Source organism: Hyposmocoma kahamanoa, unplaced genomic scaffold (genome assembly GCF_003589595.1).
Source record: "Hyposmocoma kahamanoa isolate Upper Pololo Valley unplaced genomic scaffold, ASM358959v1 202, whole genome shotgun sequence".
In the NCBI taxonomy this organism is placed as follows: domain Eukaryota; kingdom Metazoa; phylum Arthropoda; class Insecta; order Lepidoptera; family Cosmopterigidae; genus Hyposmocoma; species Hyposmocoma kahamanoa.
In genome coordinates, this window is record NW_020653726.1 from 15459459 (window position 1) to 15471112 (window position 11654).

Below are 11654 nucleotides of genomic sequence, written 5' to 3' on the forward strand. Positions count from 1 at the left end.
GGGTATTAAAAGGTGAGTAAAAAAAAGTAAAAACATAAAAAATAAAAAAATAAAAGGCAGGCTTACTACAACACCCCGCTCTTCCACTTACTAGGACACTGACATCGCACTGTAACCTAAATACAAGTCTGTACGTTCAGTAGCGCAGCATACACGCTCAAAACGACGCGATAGTAGAGACAGTGTTTTTCTTGCCTTGTGAGAGAGATTAAATTTGTAGTGAAAGTCATTAAAACGTGAGTAAAAAAAGTAAAAGTAAAAGGTATTGAGAAAGGGATTTTTTTAATAATATAAACTACTGGATATTTTACCTTAACGTTTTGAAACTTCAATTTCAGCCAGTAGGTAAAGACCCTCTTTTTCTATAAGTCCCGGTTTTGAGCTTGCACCTGGTCAGTCAAAAATTTGTCCAACCTTTCCCACCATTGCCATTGACAAAGGCGTCTTTTAAGTCGTCGTCTTCCGGAGTCTGCTAATTATTTTTAAGCCACTGGACATTGTAATGCCATTGAAACTCCAGCAGAATAACAAAAACTGTTATAATTACAATATAATGTCAGTGATCATGTTACAATTATGATAATATTTGTAATTCCGCTAAAATCTAGTTGCAATTGCAGTTGAGTTTCAACTGAGTGTCAGTGCAATGGCAATGGGATTCATTCGGTCACTAACAAATTTGTCTTTCTAAAATTACCACGAAAATTGGAAATTACTATAATTTCTTAATTGTTATCTCGTTTAAACAGCAATTCAGCAATTTATTCTACTTATACTATATATATATAATTTATTATATTTATTAGTAGACTACACTATCGACGTACCATTGAAGAGCAGAATACCAAAAAGTTGCAATGACAGTTGAATAGTAGTTCGATGGCTAGTAACTGACAAGCCATTACTCTTAACTTTTAGCAGAATACCAAACGTACAAGATCCTGCCATTGACACCATCGATACACAACCGAGATGATTTGACCCTGGGCCCTGGTCTGCCGCGTCACCGTTTTGAGTTATGGCACTTCCATACATTCTTTAACTTCTTCTTACCTTCAATTTTCAGTCCTACTTCAACTTGTATATTGTTGTATGTATGCATCGAGTATATAACCAGAGATAGAGAGGAAATGTCATTTAAGTTGTTTGAAGACTATTCTGCCAAATCATTACGGTGACAACAGCGCTTCGATTGGCCAGCCCGAATTCGAACCAATTGACGGGTGTCGTCAATTATTTCACTTCAAATCGACCAGTTTAACTTGAGCGTTGCTATAATGGACGAAAATTGAAAAAATACATATTTAATTACCGATGAAATGTGATTCCGTTTGTTTTGTAATTAGATGTTTTGCTGTTTTTCCCACACAACCGAATGGAAAACAATACACCTACAATAAATACAGAATATTTTTGGAATATGCGGAGACGTACGTACACACAGGTAAGTTGTTGGCGCAGTACTATTTCAGCTTTCCAATTTGTGATTTCAGCGCAAACGATAGTTGATATTTAAAAGTGATATAAGGCCTATTTGCCTGATGAGTGGAAAGCAAGGAATGGATGGCCCTTATTTCGTCTCTATTTCTGGTTATATATTCGATGTATGTATGTTGTTGTATACAACAGCCTGTATACTGTTTTTATTTTGCTGAACGAATTTTTTAAAGCCTACTGCTAATATGTGTACATGCAGCATGTTTTAGCTATACGAAACGAACCTTTGCCCGTTCAATATGACAATGCATTTAGAATGTTGACGGTAATGCCTAGCAGGTGTAGTGTGTGTGGCATGCTCGTGGAAGCTTGCACAGAGTTTCCAGGCCGTCATGCGGAAAAAGAGTGTCTCGCCGCTGTAGGGTCGTGTGAGGCAAAGTCCCAACAGCATTCTAAGTGTTATTGCAGGGAGATTTGATTGTCTTATTTTAAAACATTCCGGGGACCAATGACCAAAGTGCAAAAATGATCACGGTACTAAAATGACCTAGGGCCTCTTTTTCACAGGTTACTGGTAAATCTACGGTACAGATTTATCTCTGGTGATAAAGTTTTGGGTAGAATAAATTAAAACCGTAGCACAATTAGAACCCTTGTTGTAATAAGGTCACATCTGCAAAGTGAACTTATCTGGAGAGATTTTTAAAGATTCCACGAACGACATTAGTCGCTAACTTTTTTAAGCTTAAATAGGAGAGTTATAAAATTTCACATTATGCAAAATTTCTTTCATGTATTTCGTATTATTTTTATATCGTTAATGTGGTAAAAGCACTTTTGACGTGTGATGACATGTGGCTTTATTGTACCAATAGTACGACTTTGTCATATAATTTATATATAAACTATTATATTTTGAATTATAGTAACTGTAGCGAATTGCAGCCGTCGCTACAAATCTCTTTTGTATATATATTTTATAAAAGTCTTTTTAAGTTTAGTTTTATTTTTAAATTCTAAATTTAAATGTGATTGTTTTTAGCGCCTGTTTTTTACTATTTTTTATTATTATTATTATTTGGATTGATAGGTGTACGTGTTTTGTAATAAATTAATAAACTGTAAGCACAGGTACTTTAGTCTTGCTCACTCGTTGATAGTACCCGCCCGAACCCATTGATACAGTCAGCTGAATTTATCTTGTTTTTAGTTTTCTTTCGTAACATATTATGGATATTGTTATTTTGGTCAGGAATAATAGAGTTGTTAATATCATTACGCTATAAGCATTGCAATTATGATTAGCACATTGAGAGCGAGTTCCGCCAGTTCCGACCGATATAACGACGTCTTTCCTTTTAGAGCTCATGTATAGATCATATTGTATAATTAGCTTTAACGTTGGAGTGAGTCACCTGTATTTTGGATAAGCCTCTTTTAAAAACTCTTTTAAACCTCTTGTATAGTACAAGTAAGAAAGTCAAAAGATGAAACACGCATATTCGTTTTGTAATAAATAATTGTATGTATTTTTATTTCTGGCACATTGATAAGGATGGAAATGATATACCTGCACGATAAAAGGGATGTTGCAATTGAATTTATTTGTAATATGTTTATTATTATTACCACGTTTTGCGTTTTCCTTATTCAAAGGATTTCCTTTGTTTTTTTATTGTTCAAAATAAAAACCAATGTGATAAAATGCACAGTCCTATTCCACAGATAACATTTATTTTTAACAAATTACGTTATTGCACAATCTATTCTAGCTCAGTTGTATTCAAGAAATTGTCATGACATTTAATAGATAATGCATTATGCAACATGAAGAAAAATGGCTAAAATCAGAAGCTGTTGAAAGATTGAACTGTACAAGAACATGTAATCCAATCGCGTATCCCACAATACTGATAACAGATTGAATATTCATGAAACACATACTTTAGAGCGCGTTTATTCGCCACGAAATTCATCGCGCTGACGCCGCCGCGCGGTCACCGCTCAGCGACCTCGTGTATCTAACTGTCATGGCAAAATGCGCTTTATTTATTTAGCTTTTACGTTTTAACTTAAATGAGCGTCCTGGGCGCGCGGGTGAGACTGGCTTGTCTTTGGTCTGCGCGGCGACCGCCCGGTTGTATTATTAAATGTTGTTACCTAGTAAATAGAATTTATATTCGCCATTAATGTACGTGAAAGCGTGGTAACTGGGCGGTCGCCGCGCGGCGCCCGTGCGAATACTTTCGCGTCGTGTAACTGGGCACTTGAGGGACTTATTTGATGTGACAAACGAGATTTAAAAAGTGATGGTTATACAGCTGTAGTAAAAGTTGTTTACCGATTAAGGCCGACAATGGTAGCAGTAGAGCTCCTTGTGAAAGAGCTCGTCCAGGGAAGGACTGCCATCTTACTTATTTCTACCGTCAAGCAGTAATGTGAACATTACTGCGTTCCAGTTTTGAAAGGTAAGGTTGCTGGTGAAATTACAGGCACATGAGACTTGTTAACTTATGTCTCAGGGTGACGGGCGCAGTGGGAGTGTTTTTTATATACTTTTGTATGCTATCAAGTGATGGGACGAACGAACCGTGCGCCTGATAGTAAGCGACACGCCGATCCATAATAGTTGAAGCGCCAATCAGTGGTTTCAATCGCAAAGATCTCACTCTGGGACATAAAGAAAGAAGAGTGGATTTATTTTCAGAAAAACCTTCGATGTTAATAGGCATAACCTTCAGAGTTGGTTTTAGGAACGAATGCTCTGGAATCTGTTATCTGTTGGGTGTAAGTCGGTTGAAGCGTCGTGTTGGAAAGATTAGCCATTTGTTACCTGGGGGCCTGAGGCAAAATTGACAAGTCCCATGTGCCTGCAATTTCACCAGCACACATACCCTTCGAAACCTGAACTGCTATGGACGGGCGTGTCGCTTTACACCAGGCGCACGACTTCTTCACCCCCTCTCTCGGTATCATAAAAAAAGTAAAAATAAAAAATGTGCAAAAATAAATTTATAATTACATATAACAATAATTATTTAGCCACTGGACTTTGTGACCTACAGTTAAAAGATTACATTAGAAAGAATATTTGATGTAGACTTTTCTTGAGCAGTTGCTGATGAAAATATTTTTCGAGTTCTTAGGCTTTTTTTTGTAATACCAACTGCACTGCCTGTGTCTGCCTGCACACTGCCACTGCGCCCGTCACGTCACCCTAAGACATAAGTTGACAAACAAGTCCCATATGCCTGTAATTCACCAGCACCCTTTCTTACTTACTCTTCAAATCGGAACGGGGTAATGCTCACATTACTGCTTGGCAGCAGAAATTGGTAAGGTGGCAGTCTCGAACTCTTTCACAAGGAGCTCTACTGCTACTAAGGTTTTGGCGACAGTTGCACATAGGAAATGAAACTGTGGTGCATCGAACTTTTTTCTTTCATTTTCGATAGAAAAAAAAACGTAAAAAAAACGTTCAACTACGCGATTTGTCGTACGTTATTTGTGAAATATAAATCCGTTGGTGTATTTTATTCTTGTTGACATAAAAATTGACAACAATAACTAATTATGTTTATTAAATTATTTTAATTCGTCGAAGAACTAAAGTGATTCGTTATGGTTCAACTGTTTTTCTTTCATATACCACTTTCCTCGCTATAGTGAGGTGAAAAGTTGAGTGTTTCCCTCGGCAGCAAAGTTGTTTACGTCTCGTGTCTTGAAACCCTCGCTACGCTCAGGATTCTATTTTTGAGAATCCTCCGCTTCAATACAAGCACTCGCGTCAAACATCGACTTTGCAGCCTTGCATAACAAATAACTGTTTTCTATTTTATTTGTTTATTTATAAGGCATCAACAAAGTACATTATAAATACATTATAATCTAGCCAAATAAGTAAATGACTTATAATTCACTTAATCTAATAACTAAACATATTAACCTAAGAATTTACCCACCGGCAATTTTCTTATCTATAATATAAATGAAAACAAATGGTTATTAATTACAATTGTCATTAATACTTTTTCTAAAGTCCGTACCACCAAAAGTATTAAACAAGATTAACTATTTATGTATATTATGTGACATTGATTTAATGAAATGTTTTTTTATTTATTTTAATAATCATAAGACATGATTTCACGTGGAATAATATTCAGGGGTATATATTTAGAAGCACGCTAAAAAAGGTTGAATTTTACGATAACAATGGTTCATAAAGGCCACTGGCCACATTTACCAGCCCCTGAAGCGTGCCGCCGCGATATTGGTATTATATTCACATTTAGCTGTCAAATTTGAATGATAAAACCGCCACTTAAAATTTTAATTTGTCATATCGCGAGTGCCGCGACCAATGGCTGCAAAAGAATATCGCAGTGCCAAACATGGCCGCAAGGTCACATTTTGACAGTTCTGCAGTACAATTTAACAATTTTATCAACGTAAAAATTAAGCACGATAGAACGTGTCACATGAACGTGAACGACACAAAATGAAAAACGTGAGAAGAACATTTTTAATACAGTTCAGTACATGAGAGTAATTAGAAATACGTAAATAATAACTTGTATAAAGTAAATTACGTAAAAACTGAAACTCAAAAACCCAACATTTTACCGATTCTGTATTCGCAATTAAGAAAATAAATTTTAATAATGGCAATATAGCTTTCTTAACTGAAATGAATATGTCACGGGGAGGTTTATCGCACATTGCATTTAATATACTGCCATGCTACGTCCACTGAACGTATAATCGAAATCAAAATACATATGGAGAAGCGGTAGGCGGCAACTACAAAGAAAGCACTTGGAAATAGCACTCTAAGGGTCGTATTCTAGAACTCTATTCAATGCTCAAGTCAGGATTGCACTGGCAACACAAGCACTGGAAATACGACCCTAATGGCAGGGACTTGAGTATGATATCAAGTGCTTTAAACCATACTCAAATCCTAACTTGAGCATTGAGTAGAGTTCTAGAATACGACCCTAAGGCTCGTAGTTGGGTTTTTGAGATCCACATTATAGTAAAACGGGTTACCCCTAATTATCATATTTTGATATTTAATTTTACGGTAAACACCGTTACTGTCCATGAACGGGATAAGAACAATTTTGTGTCTGTTATATTTAAATTTTATTTTATCTTTTTTTATATTTATATGCATTACTTTATCTTTGAGTTTACTTTTAAGTCGTGCTGGACGCTTCGGCTAACGCTGTAAGTGCACAAGAATGGTTTCTTTATAAAAATATAAATATAGTGTACTTTCATGCATTTTTCAATGATGTAAAGTACAGTCAAGAGCACGGCAAGCTTGACACTCTCTACTTTGGACTCACAAATCTGCTCATTAGTGTCTACCAGAGAGAAGACCATGAAAAGAGTATACTATAATGAGTTGGATAACTCACTTTACGAAAATTCACACACTGATTTCTGTCTCGGACCCTTTAATATCATATTAACTATAGAACCATCGAGTTCAGTAATGTGTTGATAATAAATATGTATGTTAATGCCTGTGTTGTGTTCGCAGTTGTGGACAGACGAGCTGTTCGGGTTGGCGTACAACTTGAACCAGTTGAACAACCCTACCATTAAGTTCCTCGAGAAGCTCCATACGAAAATAACACTCAAAGCGGACAAATCCGGCAAGATACTTGTGAAGAAGTAAGTATATTTTATTGTCTTAAGACTTTTACTTTTTTTTTCTGAAACCAAGTGACGAGACGAACAAGTCGTGTACCTGTTGGTGAAGCGTCACGCCTGCTCATAGCAGTTGCATTGCCACTCAGTACTTTGAATCGCAAAGATCTGACCGTCAGTTTTGCGTCACTTTTGTGACGTTGCCACTGTGTCCATCATCCTGAGACATAAGTAAGTTGACAAATTACATTTGCCTGTAATTTCACCAGCACCCTTTAAAAACGCAGTGCTGCCGTCCACTTACTAAAACGTGGCTAAGTGACCAATAGTCAAATATCCGTTTTAAGTAGCAAAAGATAGAGCACAAAATTCGCTTTTAAAAATAAAAATAAAAATTTAAAATTAGTTAACGTGATCGACTTACCGAAACTTACCCTAACGATGCATAGCTGAAATATCATTAAACAAATTTTTTTATGATATCGCACTGTTAATGCAATAGTGTATTAAGTCAAAAAGTGTATTTTCTGAGAATCGATGAAAAACTAATTATTCACTTCCCGTAAATATCATTAAAACAACGACGAATGAGTCGTGCGCCTGGTGGTAAGCGACACGCCTATCCACAACACTTGCAGTGCCACTCGGAGCTTTAAATCGCAAGGATCTTAGGGGCAGTGCCACTGCGCCCGTCACGTTGAGATGTAACTTACAAGTCCCATGTGCCTTTCACCAGCACTTTACCCTTCCAAACCGGAACGCAGTAATGCCCACATTGACAGCGTCAAACTAGATGGCGGAAAAAAAATTAAGGTTTAACATAATAGTAATGTGAAATTTGTGCAGCGACTGCCAAAATATATCGTAAATGTGACTGTGCTTATTATATAGTCTGGAGAGCCTTGGGATACAGGAATTAAAGCCCAGTACGGTCTTACGGAATGGTGGCACTAAAAGAGCAATAGCAAACCTAGGGTAGGGTAATAATCCAGCTATCAGTTCCTTAACATACCTCCTGTATAGTGCTACATTTTACGAATTGATTCTTCTTAAATTAAAACAAACAATACGTAACTTTCTGTTTATTGGTGTTATCCTAAAGTCAATTACTTTGGCATAATTATCTAAACAATTGTTTAGTTTTCACCTAATACATATAATGTAACGAACTTTGTACAATGTAGGTTAGAATTGGCCATAAATTTGATTATTTCGTAACTATGGAGCACTTGGGTCCGTAGGTGCGCCCTGTCCTAGTCATTAATCACACGACTGTTACAATTTTAATTAAACAGAGGCTAGTTTTTTAGATAAACATAATAATTTTAATGAACATTTGACATGCCGGCTGAAACGCGATAAGAATTATTTTTCCTGTCGGGAACGCGGTCAAGTACGAGACTCGACCGCGATCAGTGTTCCGTGCATGGTGCTAATTTTCTTGCCATCACTCGTCATTTATGCAGTAGAACACGGATGAGTCAACCTAGCAGATAATAAATTCGAATGTGTTGAGAACGTAAACAACATTGACGTGACTGCTAGTAAACTTATTGATAGTTTCGACGACTTTACGACGTTGGGTGTATTTGTTACACGTAGTACGGCTTTTACCTTGTGTCTTTAATTAGGTTCGTTTTTTTAAGATTTTTTTAAAAGGAAATAAATGTGCTAGAACTTAATGAGCGATCTGCTAATCTATCCAAATAAAAATAGGTCCTAGTACAGAGTTTTGTAATTTCATTATGAGAATTTTCGTTTGTTATCAAAGTAAAATAAATTTATTCGTTTTTCAACGGAAATAATTTATTTTGCAAAGTACAATTGTAATGGCTGGATAGAAGGATTCTTTAACCTCTAACGTATAAAGTTAGTTAAATGTATCTTTTCATGTCATTAACTTGAAAAATGGCAATAAAATGAAAAATTCTTCAAAATTATGTTTTTTATGATACTAAATGACTTGACGAAGAATTTATGCGCCTGGTGGTAGTTGACACGCCTGTAAATAACAGGCGTGTTTTTGATATTACAGTGTATTTATTATTTGGTTTGACACGGTAGTAATAACGGTTATATTTTCAACGGATTAACGAACAATGTCACGTAGACTTGTTTATACTAAAATAGAAGATTGAATATACAAAATGTAATTATGTAAAAAGCATTACGCAATTGAGTTAATTGTTTAAGTATCTTTTTTAATAGAATATTCAATATATAACCTGTGACATGAAACAATTAAAGACAATGCGGTCGCGGTCAATTGTTCCACGAAGCATTTCCTGGCGGAAATTGTAAAAATTACGTACTATTTTGTTAGTTAAGATTTGCACATGATACGAAGGCTGCCCCTGATTAGTGCGTAGAAACAAATATTTACTACAGAAGTACTGATATAGATAACTTCTGGGATGGAATGTGAAGATTTGTATTCTAGAATAATAAACTTATGTTTATGGCGCCACGACGTTGTGCCACTTCGTTTAAAATTCCGTATGAAGGCAATGATGTTAGCACCATACGGCTCAGTTAGATATTGTGCAAATATTACTATCACATACTGTTTTTTATATTTCTTTAATATTTTAAAATTATACATTATATTTCACAATTATATTTATTAGTGATGACCCAAATCACTATCACCACGTTTAAGTTATTGACCGGTTCATTGGGTGCACGTTTGGTATAATATATTCGAATAATAATTTCCACTAGTTTGTTGTTATTACTAAGGGAGTATTTTCACAAAAAAAAAAAAAAAACATGAATGTCATGGTAGTAAAAACATCACGATATTCAATAAAATAAATATGATAATGTCCAGTCCGCCTCTGTCGCCAAAACGCACACAAATAAATGATAAACACAATGAAATCTTGATAACGATTAGTGGCAAATTCTGGACTGTTAATATAATTTCAAAATTGTAATAATATCCCGTCGCTCCACCATTGAAAGTTTAATACCTTTATTGCAAGTTACGACGTTTAGATTTTATATTGAAATTATATTCATCTTGCTGCCATTTTGCGGCTAGTAGCTGGAGTACGTTGCGGCTATCATTTTTGCACTCCAAAACAGCGCAATACGGCATTTTCTATGGTTTTATATGATTGCACGAAAGAATTAACACTGACTGAGCTCAGTAGGCGGAACTACGCCTACAGTTGGCACGCTTGTTACGCTCACTAACCACTTCTACTATATTGTTGCTCTGTATAGGGACTGTATGAGAATAGAGTGAAGAAGCGGACATAAATGAGCACAAGAATAGGAGAAACGCAATGTCAAAAACATGTAATTCACGACACACATTCACTGACAAATCAATACGTTAAAAGTAATGCGAAACAAAAACAACAAAAATAACATAAAAAGCAAGGAATTTGCGACAAACTCAGTATTCAAATAGATTTCTTTTAAATGTCACAATATCCTTAATGTTCCTTAAGTCAGACAGATAGAGAGATAAATACTTTATTCACTGTTATGACATAAATTCATATTAAAGACAAAACGAAAAGAAAACATTGTCATAACAGTACCGCTCAACTCACACTGGCACAGAGTCGAAACGTCGGGCCGCATTCTGTTTTTCAACTACATACAACGCATAGCGACGCGCGTCGACGCGCGCATTTGTGCGTCCGGATCACAGCGTGGTCGGCGTCTGACGCCTCACTGCGCGGAAGTAACGCGCAATGAATAATGGGAAAATAGAGATGAATATGCTATAGGCGAAAAACATGACGCGTCGCGACGCTTCGATTCTGCGCCAGTGTGAGTTGAGCTTAAAAGAGCGCTGATTTTCAATCAGAACCAACTAAAATAATACTGTTACATATAATTTACACTGAATTTATATTTTTCAGGACATTCTATATCTATTCGGACTTCAGATTTTAAGCGAAATTAATTCGTCGCGATTTGTGCCTTTTTTTTCAATATAACTTTCCTGTCATCGAAAATCACACACACGTGCTGACTAGATGCCAAACGGCATATATTATGCATGACTGACGTATACGAAATGAAGTGTATGAGATTTTCCGATAGTAGTAGGTGGTTTTTATACAACTACAAACTAGTAAACTCATTAGAACTTTGAGTAGTTTCAGATTGAAATCTACGCCCTTTACAGTTAGGCTAAATATAGGTGAACTATAAAGTAGTAACATAGTATAATAAAACAAGTAAGGTAACTTCATACAAACGTAGCAGCGCGCACACATTCGCATAATCTGGCGGTGTACTCGCGTTGCATAACGCGGGTCATCTCACGCGCCATTAATCATGGAATGGACGCGGTCGCTCGGTATTTAAAAAATGACATCGAATTATAGACGTGTTTATTGTTTTGTTTGTTGTAGTTTGAACAAAAGAGTGCCTCAAACTCAAAACTGTTCAGCATTTTATTTCTATTTCATAATCATAAATTAATAGTAAATTTAACTGCCTCCTTGGCCGAACGGCTACTATGCTGATCTGCCACGCAGAGATCCCGGGTTCGATTCCTGAGCCGGGAGGAATATTTGTATGGCCTGCATTTA

General features: G+C 36.1%; 1 protein-coding gene across 1 annotated transcript in view; it reads left to right on the forward strand.

The window, feature by feature from the left end:
- LOC113227152 (1-phosphatidylinositol 4,5-bisphosphate phosphodiesterase classes I and II-like) overlaps positions 1-11654 on the forward strand; it is a 58393-nt gene that overhangs the window by 37649 nt on the left and 9090 nt on the right. The window contains exon 4 of the mRNA XM_026460031.1: positions 6989-7122. Coding sequence (XP_026315816.1) covers positions 6989-7122 — 134 coding nt within the window. The remainder of the gene's footprint in view (positions 1-6988; positions 7123-11654) is intronic.